General features: G+C 45.6%; 1 protein-coding gene across 2 annotated transcripts in view; it reads left to right on the top strand.

Annotated features, from left to right (window-relative positions):
- The window catches only part of CLIC5 (chloride intracellular channel 5), a 164,851-nt gene that overhangs the window by 103,390 nt on the left and 44,012 nt on the right, over positions 1 to 17,449 (top strand). For both annotated transcript variants that reach the window (XM_047859424.1, XM_047859425.1), the window contains exons 2-3: positions 11,822 to 11,931; positions 15,698 to 15,823. In XM_047859424.1, coding sequence (XP_047715380.1) covers positions 11,822 to 11,931; positions 15,698 to 15,823 — 236 coding nt within the window. The remainder of the gene's footprint in view (positions 1 to 11,821; positions 11,932 to 15,697; positions 15,824 to 17,449) is intronic.

The following is a 17,449-nucleotide window of genomic DNA, read 5'->3' as shown; positions in this document are numbered from 1 at the left end:
GTGCCACCTGTCAGCCGAGGACTTAGCTGGAACACTACACAAAGCCTCTTCCTGTGCTCTGGCCTTCCTCATGACAAGCGTTCCCAGGACAGGCATCCCAAAGGAGAGAGGGAGTGCTGGGAACAATCTGTATCACCTTGTATGACCTGGTCTCGAGAAGTCATACAATTTGACATTGTACAATTCATCTAGGCAGCCATAAAGGCCCAGCCAATTTCAAGAAGAAGGCAAATATAAACTCCACCTCTGGAGAATATTTGGAACTAGAAATACTGCTGTAGCCACTTTGGGAAATAAAACCTGCCAGGTACAGCTGCTGGAATCACGGCTGGAATTTGAACTCACGTCTGCCTGGCTCTACACCATGGCCTTTCTACTGTACTACAGAACTCTGTGAAGTCAAGGACGCAAGCTTGCCTCTAGTGTAATGGCATTTAGTTGTTAAATATTATACCCGGGGCTATTAGATCAGACAGAGCCTAACTTAGAGGCAGAGGTTTGGATGTGGGGGGCCCCCCCAAAACTTGGCGCAGGTTTGTGATAGGAGCACCGTTCTGTCTCCTGAAGCCCAATACAGTAACTTGGACGATGTACTAAGACCACCAAATTTATATTTCTTGAGCACCTTTTGGGCTCCCAGGGCTTCATAAATGTAACTGAATGAATGAATGAAACAAATCGCCAAGTCCCATTCATGCTAATGAAAGATTTATCCACTATCTTATTAGAAAGGGAGATCATTTGGTATTAAAAATATGAATAACAAAGAATACTACCTGACTTTTACTGATAAAATTACAAAAACCCCTCAGGTATCTAAAAACTGGAAAACTTCAACGGTAAGGAGGCAAATTCTAGATAGCATAGGGGGTGGAGCTCACAAAGAAGAATGGAGCCAAGTGGGCCCTATAGCCTTTCAACATTTTCTCTTTTCTTCTTTCTTTCTTTGCATTTCTTTTTGCTTCTTGTGTGTGTTTTTTTTTCTTTCTTTTAAGCTCACAGGGTAAATGGCGTGTTTATAGGTCAGAGAGCCAGAGCACTGCTGACTTAGGGAGGATAATCATGTTCTTGGGAGTAGAGGAGTTCTTGAGGGCGTCACCCCTAAGAGCTGATAGCTGAGAGGGCAAAAGTCAGGAAGAGGAGGTTGTCAGCCAGGGAGCAGGAGGGTCAAATGCAAAACCGACAGCAACAGCACCACATTAAGCCACGTTCGAGGCCTTCTGAGCCTGGGGCCTCCTGCACCTGCACGGGAAGCCTGCCCGTGAAGCCAGCCCAGCAGGCCGGGGGGCACCCAGTGACAGGGAGGCCGCGCCATCTTGAGTTTTAAGAAGCAGGGATAAGCAAAAGTTCTAACTATAAGAGAAAAGTCAAGTAGGAGTAAGTTACAAAGAAAAGAAAAGACAACAAAACAAAAACGCATTGCTTAGGCCCCGAAAGTGATTGAGAGAGAATCATTTTAAAAGAGGGCGTGAAGTGGAAGCAGGACAGGCAAGAGGTTTAAAAGAGACCCATTCGTTTATCCAAACAGCATGGACATGAAAAAATAGACATAAAAAGCCACGTAAGAGTGGGAAGAAGGGGCCGAGAGGAGGGGCACTGGTGTTGGGTTGGAAAAGGCAGCTCTTTCCCAGAGAGTATGTGGAAGAACCCCAAGGTGTATATAGACTCAGTGCAGATTGACATAAAGCCCAAGGAAAGCTGAAGGACACTCCCAAGAGGCCGCGAGCACAGCAACAGTATGCAACACAAAAAGCTGTAGGCGTCTTTGGGCCTGAAGCCACTAACAGACCAGACCAATTAGGGTCACGGGCACCATCGGCCCCTGCTCTCTTAGTCAGACACTTAACAGAGCAGCCTTCTGGTATTGCACCCACGAGGGCCTTTGGGAGGGGATATTTACATAGCTATATTGAGTTGTTTTATAAAACCATCTGGCGAGCTAAGGTGTTGGTGACAGACATTGGATTGATGTCTCAGGTAATAATTTTGCAGTTGCCTGGTGTGGTGGTTAATTTTGTGTGTCAACATTATTCTAGATATTTCTGTGCTGCGGGTGTATTTGGGATGAGACTAACATTTAAATTAGTGGACTTGGAGTAAAACAGATTACTTTCTACAGTGTGTGGGATTCATCCAATTAGTTAAAGGCCATAATAGAAAGACTGACCCCCTCTGAGGAACAGGGAATTCTACCAGCAGACTGCCTTTGGACTGAACCTGCAACTCTTCCCGGAGTCTCCAATCTGATGACCTACTCCATGAGGTTATGGACTCACTGAGCCTCTACAACCATGTGAGCCAGTCCCTTCAAATAAATATCTCTATCTCTATCTCTGTCTGTCTCTGTCTCTATCTATCTTGATATCTCTATATATCTATCTATCTACACCCATACACACACATACACACACACATACATCCTGTAGGCTCTATCTAGGCAATCCTGACTCATACACTTGGAATTCTTCAGGTTACCTGCATAATGCTGGTTCAGCCTTTCTAATCCACTTTACATAAATGCTGACAGTGTCTGAAGCCTCAAATGTGTACTTGTTACCTCTGTGTTTACCGAATGAAAAATGCCCGAGTGACCCCAGGGAGTGAGGCCCTAAGTGTCTGCTGAGAAAAGGGATGTTGTTTCTTCAAGGGCAGAACTCCCTGTGTTCAAGTGGACCACAAACCACCAAGTCCCATCCCTGCTAGCAGCGGGCTTACTAATTATTACACACCATTTGGTATTTAAAAAATAGTCCTGATAAGGAATACTACCTGACCTACACTAATAAGGAAAAAGTGGGCAGCTCCAAATATTGTCATTATAAAGAAAAATTCTTTCTCTTTCGTGTAATGTGAATCCATTTAGTGCTCTATAGATGAGTCATTTTATATTCAAAGAAAGTTCTCTTCCTGTGGCCTTTGTCACCTTGACACTCTTTCCCATAAGATAACAATCAGCCTAGCATAGCAGAAAGCTATAAATCAGAAATCAGGAATTATCCCTAATCCTGTCATGGGACCAGACTGTGCGACCATAGGCAAGTTGTTTAACCTTTCTGGACCTGTTTCCTGACCAGGAAGAAAGAGCTAGACCATATCATGCCTGAGATCAGTTCTGGCTCTATTATTGTAGAATTTTTTTTATCTCTAAACTTGAGAAAATTGCCTGATTATTTGAGTCTCTGAGGACAGGTTTTATGGGCTAAAGTAACAAGAAATTGAAATGTGCCATCAGTTAACTTTCTGGAGAAAATGGAGGTTTCTGTCTTCTAGTATTTCTATACTACTTTTTATTTTTAATGAAAGTATTTTTTTAATGTGTATTTATTTATTTTGAGAGAGAGAGAGAGGGAGAGAGAGAATCCCCAGTGGGCATCATGCTGTCAGCGTGGAACCCGACGTGGGGCTCAGTCTCAGGAACTGTGAGATCGTGACCTGAGCTGAAATCAAGAGTCGGGCGCTTCATCGACTGAGTCACCCAGGCCCCCCAACCTTGTTGGGTTTTAAATGAATCAAAGAGCCTAAAAATCTTGCATTTTGAAGTATCAGACATTTAAGCATCTGTAGGAGGCTGGGCCCAGTCAGGAGAGAGAAACCACAGAGTAGTTGAAACAGGGGAAGGTTCACAGAAAGTATTAACCGTGATAAGAGAGTAAGCATAACATACATGAGAATTCTGGAGCTGAAGGAGAATAGCCAAGGAAGGGGTTCAAATCTCAGTGGAGGAGTTACAGTCAGCCCAGCAAAATGCATAGAAGCTCACTGGTTTGGCCAGGCCAGAACCGGTCTGGAGTTGCTTGGGGAAGCAACCGGCCACTGTCCAGAGCTCGAGTGGCAGCATGTGGTCAGCAGTGGTGTCACAGGCGTCAGTGGGAACCAGGCATTAGCGGGGGTAGGAAGACTTCTGGCTATGTAAGCCTCACATCTCTGTGAGAGGCTCAGTGAGTCCATTTCCTACGGGGCGCATTCGGAGCTGAGAGACAATAAACTGATCAATGATACAGGGTCTGTCAAGCTTAAATGTCATTTATCCATTTCCTGCCACTCCTTCTTGGAACCTCTCTGAAAAATCATTCCCTCTTTTAGACCTTGGTGCCCTCACATGACTTTTGGACAATTACCAGCTGCTTCTTTGTCTGGAGACAAAGCTCTATGTACCTGGTCTGTCCGTGGGGGGGGGGGGGGGGTCTTAAATCAGCAATTCTCAAACGTTGTTGGTGGCCTCTTGGGGTCGTTGAGGCTCTTTTGGGGATTCTGGGAGGTCACAACTATTTTCAAAGCAACAGAATTTCTCCCTGAAGTTGAAATTTCATGAGTAAAAGCTACTAGTGCTTGAGCAAAAATCAAGGCAGGGGTACAAACAGTGTTAGGAGTCACTTGGGTGCAGAAAAAAAAAGAGTCTCATTTATGAATGTCCTTGATGAAGCAGTAAAAAGTATATAACGTAATAAAGTCTCAACCCTTGGGTACATGTCTTTTAAACGTTCTGGCTGATGAAATGGGAAATGCACATAAAGCTGCTGGGCTGCGTTCCGAAGCACAACGGTCCTCTAAGGAATAGCACTTTCGTGATTGAGTTGTGAACCGAACCAGCCGCTTCTCTCACGGAACAGAGATTTTACTCGAAAGAGCAAGTGGCGGACAAACTGGCTCCTCAGGCTTGGTGTTTTCCAGACGTTCTCTGGAAAATCAATGAAACGAGCCTGTCATTTCGAGGATAACAACTGACAGTATTTCTTGCCAGTGATAAAACACAAGCTTTCGAGAGAACAGTAGACTACTGGAAAACCGATAACCTGCTACCACGCACTTGACCACTTCTCTTAAACTTCTCCGATGAGCTCAGTGGTGATATTACTGAATGAAATATTTTGACATTGTGTGATGAAACGTATCAGCATTTGGAAGATCTGCATAACTCGGTGAAATGCTGTTTTCCAAATGACGAATTTGTGATGTTAAAAAATCATTCATGGGTGAAAGATCCATTCATAGTGCGAGACAGATGAATGGGGTTTAGTGGAACAGAAGAACTTCATTGATAGGGTTTCAAATTCCACCTATCAACTCGGTTTTAAGAAACTATCACTCGAGTTTCGGTATGGCATTAAAGAAAAATGCCCACAATTATCTGAAAAAGCTATTAGATTACTCCTCCTGTCTCCAACTACATATCTGAGGGAGGCCAGATTTTCGTTTTATACTCCAACCAAAAACAAAAGATTGCAGAAGCCAGCTTCTATTAAGTCAGGCATGAAAGATTTTGCAAAAATATAAAACAATGCTGCTCTTCTCACTCAATTTCTTTTCTTAAAAAATACTTCCTTTATATTAAAATATGTTATTTATCTTAACATACAGTATGTTTCTTATTATTACTGTTATGTTTAAATCAATAAGTATTTAAAATATTTTTTAGCTTTCGTTTATAATACAGTAAATACAAAAGCTCTTTGGGATTCTCAACAATCTTTAAAAGCATCTAAGAGTTCTGAGATCATTGGGGCACCTGGGTGGCTCAGTTGGTTAAGCATTCAACTTCGGCTCAGGTCATGGTCTCAAGACTCATGAGTTCAAGCCCTGTGTGGGGCTCTGCGATGACAGTTCGGAACCTGGAGCTTGCTTCGGATTCTGTGTCTCCCTCTCTCTCTGCCCCTCCCCCACTCACCCTCTGTCTCTCTCAAAAATATAGAAGTGTTTAAAAAATTATTTTAAAAAGAGTTCTGAGACCACAATGTTTGAGAATTGCTATCTTCAATAAATCTCCACTAGTCACTTAAATTTATAAAACTATAGGAATTTGTGAGTGCGACGGTGAAGGCGGAGAGGAAGGTGGCTGCATTATTCAAGGTCACAGCAAATTAGAGGCAGAGATGGGTTTAAAACAATTATCTCCTGCTATAGTGTGTCATACAGCCCAAACTTCTTCCTCAGGACACTCTTCAGAGTTCCAACATCAGAATTTTGAGCTACTCAAGCCAAAAAAAGGGAGTAGTACCACCCTCCCCTCAACATGCAGCCACTTCTTGTTGCTGAGGACAAAGTAAATAAAACATGGCCCATGTTTTGGGAGGACCCAAGCTCACCATTTACAGGGAGAGACTATATGAAAGGCAATATCTCATAGTATATAATATGACTTACCTGGCACATAACATAATGTATATTCATACAACCTACATAATTACATTATACGGTTATTATCTTATGCGATATTATATATTATGTAAGTTCTATTATATATAGCATATAATATAGTAGAGTGTAACTTATAGTAAATACATTCACTATAGGAAATAGGAAGTACTTTGGGGTCATAGTTGGCTGGTGATTTTGTGCATGTGCACTAGGCTCGTGGCAAAGCAGAATTGTGAGGGGTGCCTGGGTGGCTCAGTCGGTTAGGTGTCCGACTTAGGCTCAGGTCATGATCTCACAGTTTGTGAATTCGAGCCCCGTGTAGGCCTCTGTGCTGACAGCTCAGAACCTGGAGCCTGCTCCGGATTCTGTGTCTCCCTCTCTCTCTGTCTCTCTCAAAAATCAATGATACATTTAAAAAAAATTCAAAGCAGAATTGTGAACTTGGGAAGATTGCCGTCAGTGGTACCCTGTTCTCCTGACACTCTCTGGCTTGCACTGGTTTCCTAGGATTTCATAACAAATTACCGTAAACTGGGTGGCTTTTCACACACAGAAATTCTTCTGGAGGCTAGAGGTTTGAAATCGAGATGTCAGCAAGGTCACATGCTCTCCAAAGGCTCTAGGGAAGGATTCTCTTCCTCATCTCTTCTAGCTTCTGGTGTTTCTGGCAATCTTTGGTTGTTCCTTGGCTTGTAGATGAGGGACTCCAATTTCTACCTCTGTCTCCACATGAAGTCTTCCCTTGCATATCTTGTGGCCAAATTGTTCTCTTCTTATAAGGACATAAGTCAGATTTAGAGCCCGCCCTAATCCAATAGGACCTCATCTTAGCTTAATTTCCTCTTGTAGAGACCCTATCTCCAAATAAGGTCACACTTACAGGTTTTGGAAGGACACAGATTCAGTGTGTGTGTGGGGGGGGCATTATTTAACTTACTACACTGCTTTTGTGCCTGCCTTCTGCCCTCATTGTTCAGAGCCTCTTTGGGCCATCCATCACATTTTCCCTCACACTTTTCAGGGCCTGGAGTCCCATTGAGTTTCACCTGGCTGTTCCCTGTTTGTGTTTTGAGTGGTTGCCACAAGTTGCCTTCATTGAACCCATGAGTTTAACCACGGTTTATCTGGGCCGCATAACTGGTGAGCTGCCAAAGAGGAAAGGGAGAAGCTGAACAACTCAGTAGGAAAACAGAAACAACAACAATAACAACAACAAAGACGAATACCCAGATTGAAACACGGGTTAAGAACTTGCGTAGACATTTCTCCAAAGGAGATCCAGATAGCCAACCGGTATATGAAAAAATCTCAGTGTCACTCATCATCAGGGAAATGCAAATTAAACTCACAGCGAGATATCCCCTCACATCAGTCAGGATGGCTACCATCAAAAAAAGCCACTGACCCAACCAGCATTGTGGAAGATGCGGAGAAATCGGGACATAAGCGTGCTGTTGGTGGGAGTGCATTTGGAGAAGCCACAGTGGAAACCAGTATGGGGTTCCTCCAAAAACTAAAAATAGAACTGCCTATGATCCAGCAGTCTCCCTTCTGGATATTTATCCAGAAGAATTGAAACCGGGATCTTGAAGAGACAGTAGAACACCTTTGTCTTCAGGGCAGCACTGTTCACAACACGCAAGAGGTGGAAAGAGTCTAAATGCCCAAGGACAGATGAATGCCTAAAGAAACTGTGAAGTCTATTTTAAGAGGCCTTGAAATAGAAGGAAGTTCAGAAAACTTGACACCAGGGAGGAATCTCAAGGACATAAGGCTAAGAGAGTTAAGTCAATCACAGAAAGACACCTACTGCATGATTTCATTCCTGTGAGGTCACGAAAATGGTAAACATCATAGAATCAAAGCGAGGAGCTGCGGTTGTCAGGGCCCAGGGTGGGGGAGAGGGAGACAAGGAGGTGCTATTCAACGGGAATAAAGTTTCAGGTGAGCAAGATCAATGAGCTCTGGAACTCTGCTGTGCAACGCCGTGCCTGTAGTCCACAGTAATGTATTGTCCACTGGATGTCTTAGGGGCTAGATCTCGTGTTCGGTGTTCTTCCCACAAGAAAGGAGAAGAAAAGAGAGGAAAAAAAAGAAAACGAAAGAGGAAGCTGAGAATCCTCCCATGTTGTGTTTATTGCTTCTTTGGCAGTTTTCATTTACCGGGCCTAGTATCATAGTTTAGGACAATAGAGAAAATGGGGGGATCTGCGAAGGCCAGGACCCTGTGCACCCTCCAGCACAGCTGCGTGCACGCGGACTGAAGGGTGGGGTGCGTGCGTACAGCCTGAGCACTGTCACCTGCAGCCCTGTGACCTGGGGCCACCCTGTTAACCTTGTCTGGGTCTTCAGATTGGACCACAGGCGTGGCGGCAGGAGCCCTGCATCTGGAGCCAGATGGCCTGGGTTCAATCCAGGGATCCTTAGGCCAGTTATTTCCTCTCTCTGTGCCTCAGTTTCCACATCTTGCAAAAGGGTGATAATATCCCACTACATAGGCTTCTCATGAGAAATAAGTGAATTCATATTATATGTGAAGCATTTCGAATAGTGCCCGACAACGCAGACATCAGTTGTTACCATTACATGAGTTTTCTGTCCAGCCAATAGGAATTCCAATATTTTACTGGTTCCTCCTTCAATTCCCTGTCATTGCCCCTCCCCACTCCCACCAGAGCTAAAACAGGTGACAGTATATGGATATGACTTTTGGTTTTGTTTTTTAATTCTTGTCACTTATAGTGTAACCGGCCCTGGGGAACAGTTCCTTTGTCAGGATGTCTTAAAGGACCAGGAACCAGGTACCCGTTGAGTGAGTGCTTCCTGGGAAGGTCTTAGGGGGCTGACATCATAAACGCAAGTTAGCAAACCAAGCTGTTATTAAATTCACCGTTGCCTGTCGGAGTGTGGCTTTATCGGTAACTTTAGCTCTGTGGGTAGGTGTGGCGCCCACGCTGTGCCCTCCCACCTTTCAGATTTTTGAATAACGGAGCCCATGGTGTCTCAGCTGCTCGGGAGTGGGTCCGTTTCCAGCACCAAGGAAAAGTGAGAACTGAATAGGGATGGGGCTTTTGGTGTCGTTAAGAGAGAGGTAAAATAACTGTAATTTCATAGCAATTACCTACAACCAACACCGTCAAAGGCGCCAGTTTTCCGCGATAAACCTGAGCCTCTGCTGGGAGCAGTTTGCGAGGCAGAAATAAGCACACAATTAGGCTCTCATGTATGAAAGACGGCGTCACCCCCTCCCCACCCAAATGCCACAGCTGAACAGACCTCAAAGGGGAAAATTCGCGTTGCATTTTGGGAGTGCATTTTTTTTTTCTCCCTCCCTTAGAAAAAAGTCTTAATAAGCCCCCATCCCGGGACCTTTGGATTGTTTGCAGCTTTGCCGGGAAGCCCGGGGGCCTTCACTCCCCTGGCCCTCCCTGTCCTTGGAGGAAGGCACTCCAGCCACCTCTTGGGGCCGTGGTTTCCAAGGCGGCTGCTAGCAAACTGGAGTGAGTGGGTGATTCCCCCTCTAGGCACCATGTCAGGGGCCCATAAACCACTCGGTGGAAACGAATCACACAGGGATCGGTTCTCCGACCTTTTTGTTTGTTCATGGAGGTGCTGAAAATGAATTCCTTATAAAATTCACGTCTCTGTAGCCCGCTCAGAAATAAAGCGAAACTTGCCTTTCAGTTGATTAAAAAACAAAAACAAAAAAGCCATGCTATTTTGAGGAAGGTACTGAGAAAGGGAGATCTAGTGAGCAGAATTATGCAAACACTCAGTAATGCTGTTATTATCATTATACAGTAAAACCTTGGTTTGCGCGCCTAATTCGTTCCAGAAACACCCTTGTGTATCAAAGCAAATTTCCCCATAAGAAATAATGGAAACTCAGATGATTGGTTCCACAACCCAAAAATATTCGTATAAAAACGATTACGGGGGCGCCTGGGTGGCACAGTCGGTTAAGCGTCCGACTTCAGCCAGGTCACGATCTCGCGGTCCGTGAGTTCGAGCCCCGCGTCAGGCTCTGGGCTGGTGGCTCAGAGCCTGGAGCCTGTTTCCGATTCAGTGTCTCCCTCTCTCTCTGCCCCTCCCCCGTTCATGCTCTGTCTCTCTCTGTCCCAAAAATAAATAAATGTTGAAAAAAAAAAATTAAAAAAAAATAATAAAATAAAAAAAATAAAAACGATTACGATACTGTAATATAATACAAAATAATAAAGAAAATACCAAATATAAAGAAAAATAAACAAATTGACCTGCGCTTTCCTTTGAAAACCTTCCTGGCCGGTGTGAGGGAGATAAGAGAGAGGAGGGTTACTGTGTAGGACGTCTTTCACTATCACTAATGGAATCACTGCTATCTATTGGCTCAATGGAATCTTCTTCTGCATGGGGGCCATTGTATACGCTCACTTGGATGTAGACTACAATACAGTATTAATAAACACTTGTCATATACTGTATTTAATGTAACTGGCAATCAGGCAGCAGAGGAAAGGGGCTATATCCGCAGGCAGCCTGACCTACAATGAAGCAAAACATTCCTGAGCTTCCTCTTGTGTAGAAACGCAAAGAACCGTGCATAGGTGCTTTGAAGTGACAAAACATACACTAGTGCCAGTTGGGGGCATCTTCCAACGTTCTGAAACATCACTGATTTTCTGCCACACGCTGGCCTGAGACTGAGCATCCGGCATAGGAGCCGATCACCCACAATCCTGCAACGAGAGGAAGAGACAGAGAGAACCATGGGCTCAGTTGTGATCATGTGACGTTCAGCATCACGTACTACTCGTATGGCAAGACGTCACTCATTTATCAAGTTAAAATGTATTAGAAATGTTTGCTCGTCTTGCAGAACATACTCTCAGAACAGGTTACTTGCCATCCAAGGTTTTACTGTATATGTGTTCCTGCCTTATCCACCAGCCAACTCCACAGAAGGCCATAAGCTCCTTGACCAAATGCATTTTTTAATCTCCTGTGTAATTTTCTCCAGTGCCTTGCACATAATCGAGAGCCAATATACAGTTATTGAGTAAAAGAATAGTTTAACAAACGAATGGCTTCTTGACACTGAGGTAAAGAACCAGTACTAAAGGGGCTATTGATTAAAATCTTGAGTCTGCTGTCTGGATATAAAGAGATGGGTTGAAGTCTGAGGTATTTGTACTCATGACATAACCATGGAGCAACGACCAAAGGATAGAACAGAGTAAACCAGGGAGGAACATAGTTGGGTTTGGTATAGCCAAAGAAAAGTATTTCTAATTGTTAGAAGTACCCTCAGAATGGACTGCTTTGAGAGATATAAATTGTTGGTGAGTGGAGATATTCAAACACGAACTAGATGATGACTTGGGGGGATAGAAGTTGGTGGTCTAACATCATTTATATTAGACTATGTGATGTTGAAGGTCTCCCTTTACCCTGAGATGGTTCTATGGTTTCAGAAATTTATGAGTACATACTTGCCATACTGGGAACTCAAATTCAGTTCAGTCCGTATTGATTGAGTCCTTACCGCGTGCCAGGCATTGCCCTGCAAAGATATTAGGAAGACAACAGTAAGATAGGGCAACTGCCCTTTGAAGTTAGACTGGTCAGGGCTTTAGTAAGTCCTCTGTATATTCCTTCTTGCTAACATGTACATGCCGATTCAAGACTCTGGTTCTCTTCTTTCTAGGCCGGAATCGATGGGGAAAGCATCGGCAACTGTCCCTTCTCTCAGCGTCTCTTTATGATCCTGTGGCTGAAAGGAGTTGTGTTCAACGTCACCACCGTGGATCTGAAAAGGTAAAAAATGCTGTATTAATGAGGGGTACCTTTGGCTGCAGGACAAGAGATCTTTCTCTTAAGGGGGGGGGGGGGCACAGCTTGCCCATGGCTCCCAGCAGCCTCCTGCTCACACCTCATTGGCCAGACCGTGTCTCAGGACCCTCCCCCACTTACAGGAGAGACACCCGGGACTGCACATTTCTCTGCCCAAATTAACAAGATTTGAGTAGCAAGAAGGAAGGAATGGATATTGGATGTGCAACTGTGAGTGGCACAGAGATGGGCACGCATATCTAAAAATCCAGGAGTCAACCACTCCAGTAGTGTTAGTGCCCCATCCTGGGGGACCCTAGCGGGACTTCAGGTGTAAGAGGCTGAATTTCCAGGGGGTGTTGGGATCTGACCATTTCCTCCGCTTTGTCCCCAGTTTTAGAATTCCTTAGTGTGAGCCTTCTGGACCATAGGGTGGGACGGAGAGTCACTCGTGCAGTTTTAATGGCTGTTAAAAATACCAGGCATCATTCACTATCTGGAGCCACACGCATTTCAGTCTTACATCCTGTTTCCTGTCTTCCGCCTGTCCTATCAGTGAGCTCAAGGCTCACTCTCTGAGCGTTTATCATCCACCTCTACCTTCTTCCCTGGCCAGTTTAACATATTCTCCATGTTGCCTTTGTGTAAATTATTCTATACCCAGAACCCTACCATCTAGAAATATCTAGAGATATTTCCATTTGCATTTTCTATTATCACTTTAAAATTGAGGGGCGCCTGGGCGGCTTAGTCGCTTAAGCATCCGACTTCGGCTCAGGTTTGTGAGATCGAGCCCCATGTCAGGCTGTGTGCTGACAGCGTGGAGCCTGCTTCATATTCTCTCTCTCTCTCTCTCTCTCTCTCTCTCTCTCCCCCTGTCTCAGGCCCTCCCCTGCTCAAGCACTCTCTCTTTCTCTCAAAAATAAACGAATAGTAAAAGATAAATAAATAAATAAAATCTATGTGTCAAAAATTGTTATCTGTCGTTCCTCCTTTGAGTTGGGCTCCCCTCCTGAATTCCTGGGTTCTTCCGTTGTCTAAGCACTGGAGAGTTTCCAGCTCCCTTCTTTTGCCACCTCCATTGTCAATCAGTTGCCAAAGGCAAGGCATTGTCCCTCTGTGCTGTTGCTCACCTTGGAGCCTTCTCATCTGCTCCCAAAGCCCAAAGCAGTGGTTCAGGTCCCACCACTGCCAGCCCGACTGTTTCTTTGTTCTTCCAACTGGACTTCTCCCTTCCGGGTTCTCTTTTTTTCTGATCCATCCTGTATATTATCCGAATCTTATTCTTCCCCAAATAGTTCTTTAATCATGTGGCTCCCCCACTCAGAAAACCTTCTGATCCTTCCCATCATCTGTGGAATAAATGTAGCTGCAGCTCTCTGTCTAATCTTCGGCCCCTCCCAACGTTGTTTCTCTCGGTGGCCTCTCCATCTCTGTCAGGTTGGACTGCCTTTTGCCCCGTCCCCTCTGGCCTCCAGTCCCTGGCTAGCATGTTTCCTCGGCCTCCTGGAGGCTCTCCCGCCTTCCTGAATGGACAGACTGGTGTTCAGCCCCCCCTCCCCCGGATTATCATCTGCGAAAGTGCACTTGCAGGTTTGGCTGGGGATCAGAATGGGAAAGGAAGCCACCTCAAGCATTCCTCAGATGCTTATATTGCTGTCTCATATCTGTTATCTGACCCTGCCAACACCCACTGAGGTAGGCCAGGCAATATCAGAACTCCAGTCCAAAAGATACAGAAACTTTCTTACTGCAAAAAAAAAAAAAAAAAAGCAAAAAAAAAAAAAAAAAAAAAAAAGGAAAGAAACAAGAGACAAAGAAAGAAAACATGTATATAGCAAAGAGTTAAGGACCTTTTAAATGTATGATATGGTGAATATGAATTTCTTGTCCTGGCACCACCAGTTATCGGCTGAGTGACCTTGAACAAGGCCCTTCATTTCTCTGAGCTTCCGTTTCCTCATCTGTACAATAGGGATAAGAGCACTGCCTTGTATAGGGTAACTGTGAGGATGTAGTGAGGCAGGCCATGGAAAGCATTTACATCCACTATTGTGCCTGGCTCGTATCAGGAGCAACACCCACAGACTGTTCTTAGCATCATTCCTTCCCTTGTGGAACTGATGATGCAGTCAGAAAAAGAGGGCTGATCTATATTAAATAGGCCATAAATTAGACTTGGTGACATGGAATTAAATGCTAATGTCGAGTGTCATCCATAAATGCTGAAGAGGGTCAACAAGGACAGAGGACCGTAACTGACCAGCAGGTCACTGGCCAAGTCCACCTGAACAGTGACAGCTATAGGCAGGACTCCTCAGCGATGCCAGACTCCAGAGGCCATTGTTCTCTCGAGTCACAGGAAAAAAAAAATAATTTCTGTGTCTTTAAAAATTTTTTTTTAATGTTTATTTATTTTTGAGAGAGAGAGAGAGAGAGAGACAGAGCGTGAGCAGGGGACGGGCAGAGAGAGAGGGAGACACAGAATCCGAAGCAGGCTCCAGGCTCCGAGCTGTCAGCACAGAGTCCGACGCGGGGCTCGAACTCACAAACCGCAAGATCATGACCTGAGCCAAGGTTGGACGCTCAACCCCCTGAGCCACCCAGGCTCCCCAGTTTCTGTATCCTTAAGCCACAGAGAGGTAGTGGCTGACAAATACAATGGGTATAGATTTCCCCTCCCAACTGAGGAACCCAAGCATTTTCTGCCTGTGTCAGCTCTGGAGAACAGGAGGAGCAGGTAAAGAATGTCCTCTCATTGTCCAGATGAGGGACACGCACCAAGTAAACAAAGGGACCAAGTAGATGAGATTTTAAAAATACTTCTGGTCGCAGCCGCCTTAAGGAGTTCCAAGTGTCACACAATGCAGCTGGAGAGGATGTGTGTTTGGGCAATGATATGGGAGTAGCACCCTAATTGAAATTCTTCCCGTCCCCTCCCAAACTGATTATGCCCGCCAGGAATTTGTTTCATTACAGACTCCTCTTCGCCCTTGTGTACTTTTCTTCTGTTCTTCCCTCTCGTGTTTTCCACTCCCGACTCCCACAAGTGTTGTGTGCTCTGCGGGAACATTTGGGGTGACTCGGATGTTCAGCCCTGAGCAGGGAAGTGTCTTTTGTTGTCCCTCCCCTCCCTTACTGTTTCCTTGCCTCATGCCCACCCCACCCACCACCCCCTGCATCGACTGGTCCTCCTCCCTCACTTGCATTTCCGCCAGCTGGTGGAAGCATGGAAACACGCCCTTGGCACCATCAGGGCCCCCGGGCCAGCCCAAGGCCACTTTCTCTCCTGTGGCCCATACCCTTAACGGTGCAGAAGATCTTTCTTAGCATAAAAGTGTGATTGGATTCATTAATTTTTAAAATGCTAAAGCTTGGGATTCTGTACAGTGCATTTTTGTTAAGCTGAGGGGTGAAGGAACTTTTGAAAGCAAAGCCCAGCCTCTGCCCTGGGTGTTAACATCTTGGCGCTCATTTGGACGGCCACCTGCCATTCCTTGCTGATTTTTCGGTAGGACTCAGTTCCTTCATCTTGACTTACTCTCGTGACTTCCACCGGACAGACTCGCTGTCACACCACATCCCTTCAGAGCTGTCTCCACCCTCCCTTGCCCTACACCCCCCCACCACACGTCTGTTCTGCCCACAGAAAGGCTGGACGGCCCAGGGAGTGTCATTGACAAGTCGCAGGTTGCCCCGAAGGTGAGGCGCCCTGATGTAAGCCACCTCCTGAATCTCGATCTCTCTGCAGAAAGCCAGCCGACCTGCACAACCTGGCCCCTGGCACGCATCCGCCCTTCCTGACTTTCAACGGGGACGTGAAGACGGACGTCAATAAGATTGAGGAATTCCTGGAGGAGACCTTGACTCCTGAAAAGTAATGAGCTGCTTACTTCCGAAGCTGATGATGGGCCGGGGTGGGTCCGTGTTGGAACTAGAAAAAGCACGGCGTTAGCTTTGAGGAGGCAGATGTCCAGCGGAGCCGCATCAATCCAGAGCCTCTTTTCAACCCCAGAGGGCTACCAATCTCAAAACTGCTCCACAAAGTCCAACTCCAAGGGTGGATACCCCTGTGAACAGGATATGCCTCCTAAGGAGAGCGCCGGGAAGGGTGTCCCCCCTGTCGCCCTAAGTGAGTCCTCTCCAGTTGAAGGGTGTCCCTCTCCGTCCCCCTAAATGACTCCTCTCCAGTTCACTTTGCCTGAAAGACCCCAACCGAGGGCAAAGGCTCCCCCATTTTAGAACGAGAGCTGGGAGGCTGACAAAATGTGAATAAGGCAGGAGAGCGGTAACCCCGTGACTTAAAACCACACCCAAGTATGAATAGGAGTCACAAACCTGACGAGGTCTGGTTGGAGCCCATATTCAAGGATTAAAAAAGACTGACTCCTCTTCTTTAATCTTTTTTTTTTTTTTCTTTTTGAGAGGGAGAGAGAGAGAGTGAGGAAGGGGCAGAGAGAGAGAGAATCCCAAGTAAGCTGTATAGCTCTATGCTGTCAGCGCACAGCCTGATGTGGCCTCGAACTCACAAACCATGAGATCACGACCTGAGCTGCAAGGCAAGAGTCAGATGCTTAACCCACTAAGCCACCAGTGCCCCTAGACTGACCCCTGATCTGAAGTGAGCCCCAGGGGACATGGTAAGGAGGAGATCAGAGGGCTGACTGTAGGCTTGGGTAGACAAGCTGTAAAAGAGGAATAAAGGAAGGAAGGTGAATTCTGAAAATCGATGGAAACTAGACTTGTTGGCTATACTTCATTGTAATCAGGGATTCAAACAATCACACAGTTTTGTTTTAACTAGAAAAAGATTTCTATAGGCAAGGCACAGACTCCATCCTGTAGGTCAGCCACTTAAGAGTTTGAAGCGAAAGTGGTTAGAGCCCATTTTCAGGCTTACGTCGGGGCTGGGGAGACAGGAGGGCAGAGGATGGAAAAGCTGGAGGTGGAGAACTCAATTAGGAGGAGCTACTTGGTATCAGCCCATGGAAGACAGACCAGGTGGCTGAGCTAAGGCAGAGGCAGTGAACTGGGGACAGAGAGGTACGAAGGACCTCAGTATTTACTTAGCACATAAAATAACTGTGATTTGACCACTGGAAATCACCATCTTGCATTTATTTTAAAGTCGTATTTATTTATCAATACTTGTATAGCCCTAACTGTGTGCCCTGCGAAATGGATGCTACAGTTGCCTCATTTTTTTAAGTGTATCTAGAGAAAGAGAGACAGAGACAGAGAGAGCTTTTGCACAAGCGAACGAGTGGGGGAGGGGCAGAGAGAGAGGGAGGGAGACAGTCCCAAGCAGGCTCGTCTCACGACCCTGAGATCATGACCTGAGCTGGAATCAAGAGTTGGACACTTAACTGACTTGAACCACCCAGGCGCCCCACCAGTCGCCTCATTTTACATTTGGGGAAACTGAGGCATAGAGAGGTTGAGTACCTTGCCTAAGGTCACGCATCTAACAAGTCACTGTTAAATTAAAACTCCCAGTCACGCT

The sequence above is a fragment of the Prionailurus viverrinus genome, chromosome B2 (genome assembly GCF_022837055.1).
Source record: "Prionailurus viverrinus isolate Anna chromosome B2, UM_Priviv_1.0, whole genome shotgun sequence".
Lineage (NCBI taxonomy): Eukaryota > Metazoa > Chordata > Mammalia > Carnivora > Felidae > Prionailurus > Prionailurus viverrinus.
The sequence above is the reverse complement of the archived record's forward strand: the minus strand, read 5'-3'. Positions and strand labels throughout refer to the sequence as shown.